General features: G+C 43.3%; 1 protein-coding gene and 1 long non-coding RNA gene across 3 annotated transcripts in view; both read right to left on the reverse strand.

Annotated features, from left to right (window-relative positions):
- Positions 1–465: 465 nt before the first annotated feature.
- Positions 466–18,841, reverse strand: part of MTUS1 (microtubule associated scaffold protein 1) — a 109,786-nt gene continuing 91,410 nt past the window's right edge. For both annotated transcript variants that reach the window (XM_081924367.1, XM_081924366.1), the window contains 8 exons: positions 15,322–15,388; positions 12,430–12,644; positions 11,956–12,061; positions 11,634–11,707; positions 9,767–9,862; positions 8,063–8,179; positions 5,478–5,575; positions 466–3,024 (listed from right to left, as the gene is read on the reverse strand). In XM_081924367.1, the coding sequence (XP_081780493.1) occupies positions 2,808–3,024; positions 5,478–5,575; positions 8,063–8,179; positions 9,767–9,862; positions 11,634–11,707; positions 11,956–12,061; positions 12,430–12,644; positions 15,322–15,388 (990 nt within the window). In that variant the 3' untranslated portion in view covers positions 466–2,807. The remainder of the gene's footprint in view (positions 3,025–5,477; positions 5,576–8,062; positions 8,180–9,766; positions 9,863–11,633; positions 11,708–11,955; positions 12,062–12,429; positions 12,645–15,321; positions 15,389–18,841) is intronic.
- Positions 8,263–9,453, reverse strand: LOC309377467. The gene is made up of 2 exons (XR_014171602.1): positions 9,384–9,453; positions 8,263–9,339 (listed from the first exon to the last, which is right to left on the reverse strand). It is a non-coding gene; the product is annotated as an uncharacterized lncRNA (long non-coding RNA).

The raw sequence follows: 18,841 nt of genomic DNA on the forward strand, positions 1-18,841 counted from the left end.
CCACTGTATAGGGGACATGACTTACTGCATGTTACTCAGCTGTTTACATAGTAGAAGGATCCAGTTTTAGTGTTCAGTGTGAAGGTCTTTTGCTGATCACACCAAGCACTAAAAGAATTCTAAGCAAGTGTAGAATTCAAATTGAATTCAAACCATTTCTATTGGTAACTGCTTTTAGAATTAAGCACTCATCCAGCCTCTGTAGAAGGGAAACAAAAACAACATCTTTTAATAAATTAAGTTTCATCCTCTAATGCAGCTGTAAGTTTTGAGCAATACATAATGCTGGATGATTTGACAAAACACCACTTTCTGTGGCAGCTTATTCAATCTTATTATTACTGTGTGCAAGGTCATCTAAAACAGAAGCCTCTTCTGTATAAATGGCTCAGAATGTGGATGTAACTGTAAAATTATCTCTTTAGCCTCAGTATTTTTGCTTTTATGTCTAAACAGGCAAGAGTCTTGAACCAGTAAAAAAAATTTATTTTAATTTTCAACACTCAAGTACATATAATCAAATATGACCTTGCCAAAGAAATAAATTGCTCCAAGTCATACTTTTAAGCCAAGTTTCAGCCTATAGCGGATTTTCATAGTTATATAAATCAATCTCTGAACAACAGTTAATTTAGAAGTGCTGATATCTCTAGCTACATAACAGTGCCATAAATGGGTTTGGGCAGGCAAAATGCTTCACAGGGGGGGCACACTTTACACAATGTAAAATTAAAATAATTCATCCTTGAATTTTTCATATTACAGAGTAATATTTCAGTCAGTAATAACTAAAACCTTCTGCTGTTGAAGCCAATGTTTCTGCACCCTAAACAAAACATTTGGTTTGATACTTTGTTTTCCAAGTTTATTAACGTTTTTTCCCAGTGCTCCTTCGGTTTTATGGAAGGGGACAAGGATATCTCAAGACCTAGCTCTCAAATTGTCAACATCTTTGCTACAAACCACTATGGGTTGAATCCAATGCTGTCATTGCATGCGTGGGTCAATCTTCACTTGTGCAACATGCCTTTCCTTTCCACTCCTGTACCCTGCATCCCTCTGTGCCCCCAGAAAATCTGCTCCAGAGTGCCTCCAACCCTCAAGCAGATTGAGGGTACTGGGGGGCAGCAGTGGAAAGGAGAGGATGGGCAAGCCCAGTTGCAAAAGTGGGAGTCTCTCACTTGTACAACTGTCATATCAGCTACAACCCTATGATTTCATCAGGCTTTGATTAACAAGTTGATTATTCAACAGCAATGACGGTACCAGTGCGTCTTGGATGTGTGAGTGATGACTCCATAACCAAGCCATAGCACTTAACAGTCCCATCTAGATCTGATAGCAGAGATAGTGTTTAACCATAATAAAAAATGCGTTTGTACATACAAGAATACATGTTGAACAGGTCATTAACAGGAGCGGACATGCAGTGAGTCATCTTCAGATTTGTAATGCAGCACTGAATGTTGCCTATGACACAGACATCTTCAACCTATCATGTCAGCAAAATAATCAGTTTTTGTTTTTTCTGATTCCTGAAAATCTCATGCTAAATGAAATGGGGGAATGCAGTCTTGCAGCCAGTTGGTTAAAGTGCACATCGACAAGTTATCAGTTTGGGATGTTTGTTCTTCGCAATGCAAGGAAGTGCTACTGGCAGCTGTACACAATGGCTGTGTTCATACAACATGCTAAGCCGAACCCTTGGCTAGGCAAAACTGAATGAACATATGGGCTCTTAGGGAGGAGCTTCTAGCTATTCAGCTCCTCTCTGGGAGCCTGCACATTCACTGTTTGGCTTAGTGCATTATGGGAACACAACCAATCCTACTGTTCTATTCTAATAATAGCATCTGAATATATATATATATATATTTCCTTTAGTGTGAAATTCTGTGATCTCAAGTCAAATCAGACCATTATTCTCCACAGCTGTCGTCACCCTGGAAAGGGCTGCATGTCTGAACTATCTACCACCAGATATCTAAAAAAAAGGAGTGGGAAGAACATTTAACTAGGTGAGAAAAGAAACCCCGTTCTTATATAGTTACCTAGGGGAAGCTTAAAAATATTTTGAATGATATTTTGTGGTATGAGAGGTTATCGGTCTCATCGTAAATTCCACTATGCAAGTAGGCAGACAATGACAAAAATCAAATAAAAATATCATCCTTTGACTAAACTGAAGCAGAGAGATAAGGAAAAACGTAGAGCACAAGCGGCAGCTTTTCCTTAGTCCCAGAGAAGGGAAAAATCTATGATGAAACATGCATAATGGCAATATTTTATTTATGAAGTACATGTCACTTTATTCTTCAGCTTTCGTCCTTTATAATATACATAGCAAAGGTGGCTGCATCACACACACATAACACACTCACCGTGTGATACATCCAATTCACTCATGCCACACTCGGCGTCTCAAGGTGTCTATAATAAGGAACGTATTAAAGGTTGTGATCTTTTATTTATAAGCCCCTGAGCATATTTTTTTTCTCCCTAGAGTTAGGTGAAAAAAGGCAAAAAACCGAACAAGACTTTCCTTGCTCTTTTAAGTGCTTGTGCAACAATGTTCAGAGAAGTTATCACTGAAGTCTTTTTGTATTCTTTTAATAAGGAGATGCACTGTTTCGAGTTCTAGCCACGAACTCCCATTACGTTACAGCCATTTCTCATGACAGTCATTTCCAGTTAAATTTCAATCACGCGCAGCTAATATAGCTCTTTGCTCCCTCGATCCATGTTTTTTAGTTCTGCAGACCAAAAATGAAATGCCTGTATGGAGAGTGTCTCTTCGTTCAGTGGTGTCATCTAGGCGACACTGTTGGGCTGGAGAAGGAGCCTGAATTCCTTGGCGATTGAAAAGGCATTGGTGGAGTACTGGGGGACAGTTTTCTCGGGCTGCACAGGTCTCCATTGTGTAGCTTCCACAGAAGTTCTTCATTTTCCATTGACAAGCGCTTATTTACCTTTGATTCTTTCTCCAGAGACTCTTGCAAAACTGCCTGTTCAGTGGAAAGTTGCCTGTTACGAGAGAGAGAGAGAGAGAGAGAGAGAGAGAGAGAGAGAGAGAGAGAGAGAGAAAGCAGACGATTACTGTCTAGGTTGGACTAGCAACAATACGCTGCAGTGTACCATCTTTCCCCAAAGGTGTTTCTGTTCAGGATTTCAGGTAGCTACAGCCTTCCCCAGAGTTAACAGACATGGTTGCTGAATTTAATCTCCCACCAGTCCCAGCCAACATAGCCAATGATTGGTGGTGATGAGGATTGCAGCACAGCTCTCCTAACCTCTGATGTTTTTTCTCCCATCCAACAATTAGAATTCTGTGGTTCTTAAGGGCAGTTTCCCTGGGCTGTTTGGAGGTTGCTTTTTGCTCTCTTTGGTTTACGTTTTGTATTTCTGCACACCTGAGAGTTCACTCGTGTGTGCAGGTAACTTGCTTCCTCCTTAGTGGTTTTGTTGTGGCTCCAGTCCTGTCAGCACTCAACCTTGAGCTAGAGGGGGAATGATCACGTGACCATATTGTGGTTTGCCAGTCAGCTGCTTGTGGTGCAAGGAAACTCTGTGGACAGGGACCGGAGTAACAAACTGCAGAGCTTGCCTGCTCTACATCCTTGCCCTTAAGAGATGGTAGCCCCGTAATCCTACAAAAGGGCAAAGCCAAGCCACTTTCCTCGCATAGGTTTTAACAGTAGGGACTGAGCTTCCTGCTGCAAGGGATGGAGAGCAAACTTCTTGAAGGCACAAGAAACAGCAAAAGGGGAAAGAGTAATTATCTGATCCTCTTTTTTAAAAGCTAAACTCTTCCACGATTCAGAAAAGGTTACCACCAAGGACTACTAGTCTAACTCCAAACATAAGCAGTCTGAGCAAGTACTTTCACAAATCCAGCATAGTTTAAATATAAAGAGCTTAAGGAGGCTGCTTTCTCTTCTGCAAGGACACAGAACCTCAGCCATTGACCAAGTACAGTGGTGCCTCGCAAGACGAAATTAATTCGTTCCGCAAGTCTTTTCGTCTTGCGAAGCACGGTTTCCCATAGGAATGCATTAAAAATCAATTAATGCGTTCCTATGGAAACCGCCTTCAGACCAGGTCCGGGGACAGTCTGTCCCCCGACCTCTTCTGAAGGCGGGCGGGGGGCAAAAGTCTTTGCTCCCCCCTGCCTGCCTTCCCGGGAGAGCGGAGAAACGCAGCGCTGCGTTTCTCCGCTGTCCCGGAGGGCTTTTGAAGGCAGGCGGGGGGGGGGGGAGCAAAGACTTTTGCCCCCCGCCAGCCTTCAGAAGAGGTCCTGGCCCCCCGCCAGCCTTCAGAAGAGGTCTTTGCTCCCCCCCGCCTGCCTTCAAAAGCCCTCCGGGATAGCGGGAAGCGCTTCCCTGCTATCCCGGACTGCTTTTAAAATGCTGGCGGTGGGGAGCAAAGCCTTTCGGCCCCCGCCGGCCTTCCTGGACCTCTTCTGAAGGCCGGAGGGGGGGGGAAGGCTTTGCTCCCCACCGCTAGCACTTAAAAGAGGTCCCCGGAGATTTCCCTATGGGCTTTCTTCTTGCGAAGCAAGCCCATAGGGAAATTCGTTTTGCGAAGCACCTCCAAAACGGAAAACCCTTTCGTCTAGCGGGTTTTTCGTCTTGCGAGGCGTTCGTCTTAGGGGGCACCACTGTAGTACTAATTCTCTATGCAGTGGCTCTCCAAAGCTGTTTGTACAATAAGTAATGAAGCAGAATCTCTTGAAAACTGTTCTTAGCACAATTTCTTAATAGTTTCAGAGGGGCTTGCCTAACTAGGTAAGTCCACATTCAAATGCTGTGTGGGCTGTGCTTTTGTCCTTTTACTGCAGGCACGCCCCACCTGCAATAGGCTTGAGGTAATCTGCAGTATATACCGTATTTTTCGCACCATAGGACGCACCTTGTTTTAGAGGAGGGAGAACAAGAAAAAAAAATATCTCCCCCTCTCTGCCCAGCGCCCCTTCAGCGAAGCAGTAGGAGGTGCTGCGCAGAGAGGGGGAGAATTTTCCACTTCTTGTTTTCCCGCTCTAAAACAAGGTGCCGTTTAAGGTGTGTTCAGGCAGCTACCTTGGAAGCCTGGATAGCGAGAGGGGTCGGTGTGCAACGACCCCTCTCGCTCTCCAGGCTTCAGGTTCCTTTCGACCTGCTCTTTGGGGCTGGCGGGGGGAAGCCCACCACCAGCCCCAAAGAGCAGGTCAGGGAGCAGCAGAAAGGCACAGCAGAGAGGCTCCTGCCATAGTCGCGCGTCACTTCTCCAGCCGGGAGAGGGGTGCAGGGCTATGGCGTCCTCGCTCCATAGGAGGCACACACATTTCTCCTTCATTTTTGAAGGGGAAAAAGTGCGTCCTATAGAGCGAAAAACACGGTACAATTTCACTTGAGTTCTCTACTTTCTAAATCCACCCCCCCAACAGGACTATGGCAGCTGTTAAACTACAAGAGCAACTCAAACAAGTATTTTAGAGTTACCTCGAAAGCTCCATGTGTTTGTCCATCCGGGCTTTTAATTCTTCATTCTCCTGCTGAAGCTTTCTCATTTTCTCCACTAAGGCTGCATTGTTCTCCACCTTGAACAAATGTGCAAATTTAATGTGTGGTGGGGAGAGGGAGAGGCAAATTTATTTTAGATGAAGCCAGGTTGTCCTATTGTGCCAATTTATAAAATAACATCTCAAAATCTACCACAAACATTATTATTATTATTTGAAAAACTTGCTATTACAGCTCCAGAGCTCAAGCAAAAATTCTCTACTACAAACTTGTAAAATGCCTCCTTCACCCTGCACTAATCTAGTCTGTCTTGTTAAAACCAGTAAGAAGCACCTTATAATTGAAAGAAAAATGGGAGAGTTGACTGGAGTCTTCCAGTTTCTTCTGTTCAGCATCCTTATGTTTCTGGCTGCACAATCTGGATTTATGGCCAGCGTATTGTGTTTAGGTTTAAGAATTAAATGCTGTGGAATTAATGATCAAGGGCAGTATAAAAATCTCTAAAATTATAAATACTATTTAGCCCTGCTCCCTGTCCCTTGGATTTATAATCTGTTTCTCTGTGCGCTCTAGAGACGAGAAGCCTAACTTAGTTATTTACATGTGCTCTGAGACCAGTATATCATCTCAGAAACAATGGCACCCACTGTCCTGGGATCTCAATGTCCCCGATTACAGTGGTACCCCGCAAGACGAACACCTCGCGAGACGAAAAACTCGCAAAACGAAAGGTTTTTTCGTTTTTGAGTTGCCTCGCAAGACGAATTTCCCTATGGGCTTGCTTCGCAAAACGAAGCTTGCCCAGGGGACAGCGGGTCTTCTCTTTTGAAGCAAGGGGCAGCGGGGAGAAGCGATCTTCTCCCCGCAGCCCCAGGTCCGGGGACAGCGGGAAGCGCTTCCCGCTGCCCCCGGACCTCTTTTGAAGCAAGGGTTTGCGGGGAAAAGCGATCTCCCCACAGCCCCTTGCTTCAAAAGAGGTCCGGGGGCAGCGGGAAGCGCAGCGCTTCTTCCCCGCTGCCCCCGGACCTCTTTTGAAGCAAGGGGCTGCGGGGAGATCGCTTCTCCCGGTGCTCCGAAGCCGGGCGGGGGGGAGGGAACACCTGCCCCCACCGCCCGGCTTCGGAACGCTGCTCCGAAGCGGGGCGGGGGGGCGGGAACACCTGCCCCAGCCGCCCGGCTTCGGAACGCTGCTCCGAAGCGGGGCGGGGGGGCGGGAACACCTGCCCCAGCCGCCCCGCTTCGGAACGCTGCTCCGAAGCGGGGCGGGGGGGGCGGGAACCTCGCATCCCGCCGCCGGGCATCGGAACGATGCCCCGATGCCGGGCGGTGGGGCGGGAACCTCTCACCCCGCCGCCGGGCATCGGAACGAGGTCCTGGACCTCTTCTGAAGGCAGGCGGGGGCAAAAGTCTTTGCTCCCCCCGCCTGCCTTCCCGGGACAGCGGAGACTTCTCCGCTGCCCCGGGCAATCTTAAAATGCTGGCGGGCGGGAGCGAAGCGTTCGCTGCCGACCCCCAGCATTTTAAAATCTCCTCGGGGCAGCGGAGACTTCGCTCCCGCCCGCCAGCATTTTAAAATCGCCCCGGGACAGCAGGGGCTTTTAAAATGCTGGCGGTCGGCAGCAAAGCCCTCCTGTCCCCGGAGCTTGCGGGGCGGGAGGTGGGAAGAAGGGCTTTTCTTCCCACCGCCAGCCTTCAGAACAGCCTTCTGAAGGCTGGCAGTGGGAAGAAAAGCCCTTGTCCCCCCCCCCCCCAGCCTTCAGAAGAGGTCGGGGGACAGACTGTTTCCCTAGGAACGCATTAATTGATTTTCAATGCATTCCTATGGGAAACCGTGCATCGCAAGACGAAAAAACCGCAAGACGAAGAGACTTGCGGAACGAATTAATTTCGTCTTGCGAGGCACCACTGTATTATGATGTTTGCCCAGCCTCACTGCTGCCATTTAGATGACACACCCTGCTGGCTCCTCCTGCCTCTGGCAGAGCGACAGACTTCCAGAATTTGTCACACTTTAAAAAGCATGTAAAAGAGGGAGGCACGCATCTCTCTGTCTCTGAAACCACCATTCTCAGAGTTTCCTGTATGGGGTCACTGCTCAGAATATTGCTTATTCTGCTCTGCATCTGCATTACTCTAGCAATATTAAGCAGAGAAACAGAAGTTTGCATAAACACCCCCCAATTTACATATCAACAGAGCAGAATTGTTATACCATGTACCTGGATTTATACAGACTGTTTTAAATGTTCAGTATTTTAAGTGTGCAAAGGGCCCCACATATTTCCGTAACCCTTACAAAAGTTCGTGATGTACTGTGTTTATATGACAGATGGGATGGGCTGAGACGGAGAGAATGATGGACTGCAAAAGTTCATAGGTGGAAACTTATTTAGCTAAAGCTAATTAATTTACGTTAGCTCCACAGAGGAGTATTATGGTTCCTCTTTCCAGTTTTACTCCTTTTTAACTCCTCTGTAACTTGAATTTATTGCTACAGTGTCTACTTTTGCATTATCAGCACAAATCTAGCTTTTGGAAGCCTAGCACTCCAAGAAAAAGCTCACCAGTTTTTCCATCTTCAACAATTTGATATCTTGTTGATGTAGCTTCTCATTTTTGATCTCCAGCACTGCTTTCAAACTTTCCAGTTCTTGTTCCAGATACATAAGCTGAGGGTTTTTCTGCAAAATGACATGCAAAGTTAATGGAGGCCCCTCAAGGTTGCCATGCATAGCAAACATATTTTAAGTTATGACTGTAAATATTGACTTGTTACAGATTTCCTTAGCCAAGCAGGGGAAAACATTTATCACACACACACCAAGGTACATCTAAAAAATTTCAAACTCGCAAGCTGTTTGTATGGAGGAATAACAAAGTCTCTTTAAAACAAAACTTTCACAAATGCTCTAAATGTATTTACAGCTCTTGTGAAATTATTTTATTGCTGTAAAAAGTGATAAAGGTGGTCACTTTCTGGTATATTGCTGTATTTTTAAACCACGCGTAAGGATATCTATCCCAAGGTAAAATATACCTATAACGATAAAAACTTCAAATGGGCTTTAACCATGAAACCATAGAAAATCATCTTGTAATGAAAATGTACACACACATCTGTCTGTTGAAATTTATCCAGAATTGTTTTATATTTTAAAATTATGGAGATCCGATCTTGAAAAAAAGCAGCTGATATAGATTCTGGTTCTAACTAGGGGTACATGCAAACACTGTGTTTTTAATTTACAAGTAATACTGATTCAGGTAATTAAATTTGTTATTGAGAAATGCCAGATACAATATTGATAAATTAGTATTTCCAGAAAATAAATAAGATTTTGGTGCACACATTACTCAGTTCCATATTGCCTAGGGATAATTCTAACAAAAAACCCACTACCAAATTAGTATGTATGCATCTAATTGCACCAGTGCTTTCCTCATGTCAAGCAAGATCTTCCTTGCATCTTGATAACAATGACCAGTAGCAAAAGTAAACTCAAGAGCCAAGATAATATGATAATCTAATGTAGCTCAAACAAAGCACAGCAACAGCCAAAAACATAGGAACAGATAACAAAGATCAAGGTGCAGGCAAGACTATAAACATCTGTCAACTTTGGGGTTTAAGGAGAAAGACAATGCTTTTTCGTCTTCTGCACACACCCACACCCACACCACATCTTCCAACTTAAAACTACAGTAACTCAACCTGCAGAAAATGCACCACTACTCTGATTTGTAGACCCAGAAGAAAAAATGTAATACACCTGGTTCAAAGGCTCATATTATCTTCCTATCCAGGAATCATAGGGCTGGATGTTGTTTTAAAAAAACACAACTATAAATAGAAAACCAGCTAAGCTATGTGGATGTACTGTATACACACACATACAAAAACACAGCAAGTATGTGTATTTTAATTACACACATACCCCACATATGCAGTGTGATGCTCCTAGTGCAACACACCTGGTCAAGCAGCCATTCATCAGTTTAAGCCACAACATTCGTAACTGCTATTCATGTTTGGAACATTAATAGTGAAGCCACAGCACGGAAATTGAGATAAGACAATGTGATGCCTAATTGGTCCCTTTGCACGAGCACAAAGGTTTTTGATCCAGCAGGGGGGCATCCTTCACTCATGGAAGGAGAGGATACGTTATTTTTCCAAGCTCCCCTTCACCCAGTAGATCCCAGCCTTCCCCTCCTCCCCACAAAAAAAGGCTATTTCTAGAGGATTATAAAAGCAAGTCAGTACTTACAATATTTGTTTTTTCTTTGGCTGTACGTTTTTGCTCTTCCAACTTAAGCTTTTCATTCAGGGAATCATTTTCACTCTGTAATTCACTAATCTTTTTCTAAAAGATTAAAAACAAACAAAAAACACCCCAAACTTAAGACCTGAGCCTCTGCTATAAAGCCAGGTAACATTTTAGGAAATTGCTATCAAGTACGCTAAATAGAAAACCCCAGTGTGAGAAATTAGAAGTTGCAGAGATCCTTAACACAAACAGTAGGTCAGAGTTTAGAGAAGTAATGCTCCAAAGCATAGCTGTCCTGGCCAAGGAATTTGTCTAAGCAAAAATATAAAAATAAAATGCATGTTTTATAAAGAATTGGGAGTTGAATTGCTTATCCCATGGTTTCTAAGGGATAACCAGAAATATGCACACCACCCCCAAACTCTGAGCAGTTTGAGGTTCCCAGGGGTTTGGTTCCAAGTGCTCTATGTATCCTTTTAGAAAACGAAACACAGCGGAGATTGTGGTGTTTTTATGCTATATGGTTTATGTACAAATATATGCAACTTGAGCCTATAATGGAGTGCACAGCATCAATACCCCAAAAGGGTCTTGCCTTTTCCATAAACATAGCTTTGGGTCCAAACAGCCATCATGCTCTGCCTGCTGTTTTGTGTCTCGGTCACAACTCCTAACTTCTTACTCTAAACTCTGGCTTTATCAGTTGAGGGAAAGGTTCTGCTCATTGTCTAAATGGCTCATCCCTTAGGCTATCACCTCACACAGGAAGCTAGCCTGGCTTGTTTAGCTTTTAACACTTGTTGATTCCAAAGGATCAGATGTGTCTAGCACACAGGTCTATACACATGGGTCTTAATTGGCTTTTGAAATTTGCTGATTCCAGGGGATTTAGAAGTGTCTAGCACACAGCTTAAGACACACACAGGCCTAGCTCCCAAGTGTTAACACCCCAGATCTTAATTAAATTCCTTACTGAACACTTACTGAATCAAGGAATTTAGAAATGTCCAGCACCCACAAACTTGTACCAGTATGTAGTTTTAGATCAAGTTGAAGGTACCTGTGGCTACTCTGGGCTGGCCCAAGACATTTTGATACCTGGCACTCCCCTCCTGATCAGGGAAGAAGGAGTGAATGAAGATCTACATCAGGAACAAGGGGAATAAAGATCTCCTTTATATTGGAATCTGCTGCCCCTGTAGCTCCTGCTGCCCGAGGCCTCATGGGTGGGGTGGGGTGGGCCGGCCCTATGGCAACAGTTCCAGGACATAGCTGTCAACTTACAGATTTGAAAATAAGGGGCCAGCAGCCTCAAAAATAAGGGATCAGCAGCCAAAATAAAGGATTTTCCGGGCACAGGTATGTTCAACTTCTGAGCCCCTCCGAGCCAAAGGCAGAAAGCCCAGCCAGCAGCCAAACAAAGCCTCAAGCCTCAAAGAAAACCACTGTCACCTCTCCGCTGGGAAGCGCTGAGCAAAGGCGAGTCCCCAGGCAACGCGGCCGATTTGATCAGCACAAGGCATGCAAACTCCACCCCCCAGTCGTTCCTAGACTCCTTACTGGGTGAGCAACACAGCCAAGCAACACAGTTGGAGCTTCCCTCCTCCCTGACCAGCAGGGAGAGAGAGAGAGAGGAGCTGCTTGCTTTGAAACCCGGGAAATTTAAGGGACATCATCAATAAGGGACAGCAGCAGGACATGGCGCTGGGATAAGGGACTGTCCCGCCAAATAAGGGACACTTGACAGCTATGTTCCAGGTTGTGCTACAAATACAAGGTACATGTTGACTTTGACACTGTGGTGGCATCTAAATCTAGCAATGTTACAGTTGCCTCTGGCTTAGTAAGCAAAAGAGAAATTCCAGACCTCTAGTAGTAGTTGTTTTTCTTGGAGAGATTCTTCAAGTGTCCTCCTTTCTAATTCCTGGGCATTCTTGAGCTCTGAAAAAATGTTTAGAGTCTTAACATTGCACAAGTGTACTCGCCTAACTTCTTTACAATACCTGCATAGTGTGGGTTTTCATGGTTATTTTGGCAGGGAAGTTTTAATAAGGTACTGACCTCTTGTCACACTGCCAGGATTATAAACAATAAATGTATTTAGCAGCACAGCAAAGAAACTCTTCCTCTCTCACAGCAATAATGCAATGTGTTTGGTACCATCAAAGCAGATAAGCTATGCACTTTACCTGTAAAGGACAATTCGTGGTTCTTCTTCAGCTCATCTATCCTTTCCGTATGACTGGTTTCAAGCTCTAGCTTAAAGTTTTCATGTGTAATATTCAAGTTGTCAACCTGAGGAACAACAACATATTTCGCTTACCGTGTGCCAGGATGTTTGCGATATCAACCACCATAGCCGTGTTAATTGCCACTGTGGCTATTTTTATTTTATATAATTATTACTGTTCATTTTTTCTACATTTTGTTTCCCTTCAGCCTTACACCTCTCAATTCCTTCCTCCTCCCCCTCTAACCACATACCTGCATATACACAGAGCTGCCAGTTCAGGATGACACTCCATACATCTAATGAAACAGACCTTTGCTTAATTCATCATGATCAAGGGTTATCTCCTTTGCCAATTTTTATATCTGAATAAAGGAGGTTGTACTTAAGAAATTCAGCAGATGAATCTCAGCCCAACTTCCATCCTGCCTACCTGTTCTTGGAGCTGTGCTTTGTATTTTTCAGCTTCTTCGATACAGATGCTCTGTAGTTTTTGGCATTCTGTTGTATAGAACTGCTTCAGCCTTTCTTCCAGTTCAGACAAATCTCTTTGGTGTTGCTGGTTCAGCTGCTGCACAAATCCTTCGTAAGCTGCTTGTAGTTCATGTCTACCTTTCTCCAATTTCTCATAGGCTGCAGAAGCGGTTACTGAAGACAGAAATGCAGTGACGCTCTATGTAAATAAAATGGTTTTGCAAGCACATGCTCACAGGACTTCTTTTAGGGAAGCATAGCCCTCTTCAACAGAATGCCATCTCTGATGACACATGGGGAGTTTCTTCCTTTCCTCCAGCCCTATAGTATTCAGGGATAGGACCCTAATTCTGTGAGAAAACAGGTTTTGCAGGCAGACGTTTCAGCTTCAGTCTTCCTCACTGGAATCCTGGAGAGCCGCTGCCTGTTAGTTTACGACAGCTTCTTGTTTCTAGGTAAATTCTAGACCGTAACATTTGATTCAAGTCCCACATCTTAAAATGCTTTTAAAAAGCTAAAGGTTTTTTCTCCCAGAGCTTTCAGGAGGTCTGCCTTCTGCAAATGCTCATCTAAATTTCCAGAAATTTTATATAAAATGAAACTGTACAGAAGACTTTTATAAAAGTTGCACAGGAAGTTTGCTTGGCATCTTTGTTGATGCCTATTGTTGTGCCTTTTTATTTGTCCACAGCTACTTTTTTCCTGCTATTTTAACAGATGCTTCCCTTACACACACACACACACATCTTTTAATGACCATCTTTTATTGCACCCATGTTTGAAATTGGACTTCTGACTTATCACACATGGTTATTTTTTACATATATAGCTCTCTCTCTTGCTCAAGAGAGCGTGCTATAGTATTTAACTGTGTTTATGATGTACAGTATATGCTATTTTGGAATATTATTTCTTTCTTTGAAAAATACCCTCTTGCTTCCAAGGTTTATCCAAACCAAAGCTAGTACACTGATAATCTGAAAGCAGCCTAACTAATCAGATTTGCACAAGTACTCTATGTGGTCATCATTCAAAGAGCTCAGTTTCACCTAAGGCCATAATATCTTAAGAGCATTGTTACTGTACCTCTCCTTTCAATGACGCCAGAAGTAGGTGAATCAATGACAACTTGCTTCCCCTACAGTTTTATATTTTAAAATCCCCAAACATGTTCTCCCCCTATTCCTGCTTCCCATGTATTCCCTAGTTTCCTAGCACCAGTTCTTTCAAAAGTGAAACAGAGTTTGCTCACAAAAATCCCCACTCTATGTCATAATCTAGCCTTGCCCAAGTTGTTAAGTGTTTATAGCTATTCTGACTTCTGTAAAGACTTCATATTAAAAATTGGGAGGGGGGGAGAGAAAGAACCGAGAAGATCAATAGCATTTGCACACATTATCATTCTGCTTACCCAATATGAAGTTACTTCATGTGTGTGAAATACTTAGCGCAAGGAGCATTTCACTCTCCCTAGTGCATCATTGCAGAGCAGCAGAGCTCCCATTTGGAAAGTAACCAGTTTAAGAAATTAAGCTTATGCACATGGTTTTACACAAAAATCTTTCAAAGACATCCACAGTGCCAAACAAAAAAGGGCTCTTCGCCTAACGTATTGTAAGCTTCCAGCAGATAAAATCGCAGTAGGCCACAAAGCCCTTAAGAATAGGCCCAAATATTTTAAGGCCTCTTATGATTGAAGCATTTTTCAAATGCAAACTGAAAGCTAAGTGGGCATTTCTAACTCTAATGTGTGACACACAAAGATTTCTTCTGAAAACCACCACTTAAAACATTCACCCCGTTTTAAGAATGTGACATGTAATTATTCTCATAATAAAAAAGGCTCAAGTATCTCTGAATTAAACGAAGGGTATATACTTCAACCACATTTCACAGGCACAGATTCAATACATCAAATACACTATTTATATAGATAGCACTTTCATTAAGTGCTCCACATTCATCATCTGATTGATTTTTTTTTACAACAAATCTGTAAGGTAGGCCAGACTTGCCTCCACATTACAAGAGAAATGGAGGCCAAATCATTGCATTATACCTAGGGCTATCCAATGGGCTTTAATTTGCTGGAAGGCACCCAGAGTGGCTAGGGCAGCCAAGTCAGATGGGCAGTGCATGTACGTGCACACACGCGCGCGCACACACACACACACACACACATATATAATTATTATTATTACTATTATTGCCGGAAGCAAAATGGACAAATAGCACACATCTCTTCCTATCACAGCAATCTCTCTTATCAAAAAGTCAAGGATTCTAAAGCTTTTAAGAGGCAACTCTCATTTGGCCAATTTAAGCCATACCCCATCTCTCACCATTTTAGCATTACGGTCATCTGCTATGCTGCCTTGCAGCATTTAATCTGATTACTGTAAGTGACAATTAACCTGCACCCAAGTTCATTTCAGACCTGTTGTCTACCAGAGCCCGGCATGACACATGGCAATGAGTAAGATACAGCACACTTTTACAGTTGGTGTGCTTACTGGCAAAATGCGGGATAAATGTCTGCAAAACCATTTAGGCAAACAACAAAATCCATGCTGAAAAGACACCCCCAGTAAATGTTTTGACCATTAGACACATGTTTCCAGGAGGCTGCTCTGGTAGGCTTAAGTCAAGTTGGTGCCAGGAATTCGATGAACCCAAGGGTCAGGCAGACAACACTCCAGAGAAATGCAGAGCACAAACATATGAATACAGTCAGGGGATTAGATTGTTCTGGTTCAATACTGTGTGTCTTAAAATCAGCTTTGCCGCTGCATTCATTTAAGGGTTGTTTTCTTAAAAAAATGCAAAGGACAGCACAGAAGCCTGTACTTACCTAACTCTCCACGAAGATTGACAAGTTCTATCGACAGCTCTTTACGTTGTTTTACCACTTCCTCCCTCTGAGGAAAAAAAACAACACAGAGGCACATGGAATGTTAGTGAACACTCCAAGCAGAAAATACAACATTTGCCAATGCTTAACTTGCCTGCTATCTGTAGAATGACAAGAAACAGGAAAGTGAAGCCAAGATATGAATCATCCAGGACAACAGCTTCATAATGTTAGAAAAACACAGATGGCCCCCTGAGTTAAGGAAGTACGTAACTTGCAATAAGAACTCTGCCAATGGCTAAAGTACTCTTCAGTGGGGTTTTAGTTAAGTACACAATTTACTTTAAAGTTAACAAAACTTTAGTTTGCAAGTTAAGAAGGGTGGGGGTGCTAAGGATTAAATAAACAGTTTGTATTAAGTAGCATTCAAGTAAACTTCCAGGATGCACAATGTTTGCCTCCAACCCATAACTGCGAGAACATCGTTAGGGATAAACAATACGTGTAATGTACTTTGTAACAAAGGTAAACATAAGCTTCGGCACAGAATACTCTTAGCCTGCTAGTACAAACTGATAAAGCCTCATTGCAAAATTTAAAAGGCAGCTACAAGCTGCTGTGCCTGTCAAGGTTTTGCACAAAACACCAAAATTACAGTCATCTTTAAGAGTCCAAAGTGCTTCTGCTGTTAGCGCAAAGTTAGCCTGCAATCTATACTTCACTACTTTTCTTTCCACTCCCACTTGCCAAACCCTGTATTAAAAGAAGTTTCTGGACACCCCAGTAAAGAGTTCTGACTAAAGCACCAAACAGCACCCACATAACAAATCTATGCTGTGCGAGCATTTCAGTATGCTATCTGCTTCCAAGATGCAGCAACTGCTGTGGAGAGCAGAACATTGCAGAGGTCGCCAGATCCAGCCTGCCTTCCCTCCAGCTGCTGGAACCATTTTTCACCTTGCTTGCAGCAAGCCACTGCTTTTAAAATCCTTGTTATTCCAGGAGAGCCCCTACAGCGCAAATGCCAATTACCTCTTTTGCAGCACACTGAGAATACAGGCACATTCTGCTGCTGGAGCAGCCCATCGTTCAGGTTCTCTGCCCAACCACATCCACGTAGCAGGCATGTACAGGTGGCAGGGACTACCGCAAACCAAACTGGTTGGCCCACGCTTAACTCACAGCTAGGTAGCGCTCCTTTGGACACTGCCTCAGCTCGGCTTCATTGTGCTTTGCAGTTACCGTACTTCTTCTACTGGTCTCTCCCCCCAACACAGAAGCAGACACTGCAGCTTCTGCACTTGGCACAAGCAGCCAGTGATTACTTAAAGCCACAGCCCTTTCGTTTTTTGAAAAATGAGAACCAGACATTACAAAGATCGATTGCCACTTACTCAAATATCAGCTGGTACAGTGAAGGGTGGAGGGGAGGAAAGAGCACAGAAATCCCGACTACCTCTATGGATAATGGATCTTATTTTTAGCTTTTCTGAATTAGTTATTCTAGGCTTTCACTCTTAATTTATAGAAGAAGAAAACACGGCATGAATTGTAAGGAGCCGAGAGAAGGTACAGACCTTGCCAGTACGACTATGCTATCATTTGTTATGCAGCTTCTTCAGTGAACCTGGTGCTTCTACAGGATAGTAAAATCTCTGCTCCCAAGGAGCTTACAATACGGTTTTAAACAGTGGGGGCAAGGGGATTGCTTCCATCTTTTTCCTGTTACATTTGATGAAGCTATATATTCATTAATATTTCAGCATCGCTTTCGTGATTGCCCTCACAAGCACTCTTTTATGATTTAGACCACTTGCTATTATTCCCATTTTACAGATTACTTAGTAACTGGCCTGAGTCAGCCCTGACGAGTCCATACCCGAAGGCTAAAGCCTAGAACCAAATCTATATTTACATTTGCTGGGGGGGAACGGCACTCATTCACTCATTTTTAGCTTTCACCAAAATAGACATTCAAAAATAAAACACTATTTTTTTAAAAAAAAAATCACATCACTGATGAATAACACACCAGCCCACCCACCTTTTGTAGGGTGGAGTTGACATCCAGCCTGAAAAGTTATGGGGAACCTATACACCTGCATATTACTTTATAAAAACCAGCTTAAAACATAATGTTTTCGAACTTCCAAGTCTCATATTTCCTCCAAAACACTCAAGGTGGCAAACATGGTTCTCCCCTATTTTATTCTCACAACAATCCTTTGGGGTATGTTAGGCTGAGACATGTTAAACAGCTCAAAGTTGGCAAGCGAAGTTCACAGGTAAGTGGGGATTTAAACCCTGGTCTTCCAGAGCCAACACTCTAACCACAACACCAACGTGATGCTTCTCATAGAATCAAGGAATTGGAAGGGACTCCTGAGGGTCATAGTCCAACCCTCTGCAGTGCAGGAATATCGACTAAAGCATCCATGACAGATGGCCAACCTCACAAAGCTACAGTGGTACCTCGGGTTACAGACGCTTCAGGTTACAGACTCCGCTAACCCAGAAATAGGACCTCGGGTTAAGAACTTTGCTTCAGGATGAGAACAGAAATCGTGCGGCGGCAGCAGGAGGCCCCATTAGCTAAAGTGGTACCTCAGGTTAAGAACAGTTTCAGGTTAAGAACTGATCTCCAGAACGAATTAAGTTCTTAACCCAAGGTACCACTGTATTGCCCTAATGTTAGTTTTCAGTCGTTTCCCTAACATACCAGCATGGCTCTCTGCTACCTTAGAAACTACAGATTATCATTTATATTACAAAACTCGTAATGCCATTTAGTCAAGTCTGCGCTAGCCTCAAAAATTTGGCCGTGAGTTCTTTGGGTAACCTTCCCTAAGTGCATCTCTCTTCCTCCATTCCCCAAGCGCATGACCAATCTTAAACCAGGAATATCAGTGACAAATTCACAGGTAAGTTTTGGTTGTAGAAGGAAAGGCCTCTTTAGCATTTTGCATACTCAAAATTCTATACTGTACATAAAACAGGGACGCATGGAAAATATTTATTACTGAGTAGAATTAAATTCTTTATGTTGCACGTATACAAAGGACTATGGTAGTTTTAATTCAAAGAGCAAGAACTGCCCTGCCGCAGAGAGACAAGAGAAAGCCCCACCTTGAGAATACATTTGTTACATTCAGGACATTCATTCCAACTGCAAATTGGTTTAAAACTCACAAATGAGAAAAATCCACTTATCTGATAACCCGATTAGTGACCAGCCACTCCTACTAGCCATCGGTAAGACCAACAATTAGGACATTGTTCTTAGAAATCTGAGGGCAATAACTCTATGGATCCACCCATTAGGTGGAAAGAAAGCATTACTGTTAAGCGAATCACATGAACAGCCCAGTATCTAGAAGGTCAATAACTTGGATATACAAAATTTAAGATGGTTCTCTTGCACGGAACCAATTATTTTTGCCAGTATGAGCTACAGAAAACAAATCTGGCTAAAATACTTTAATAAAATAGATTAGCAGCAAAGGGAAGATGTCCAGGTAAG

This window comes from Podarcis melisellensis, assembly GCF_964234715.1.
Source record: "Podarcis melisellensis genome assembly, chromosome: 9".
NCBI lineage: Eukaryota > Metazoa > Chordata > Lepidosauria > Squamata > Lacertidae > Podarcis > Podarcis melisellensis.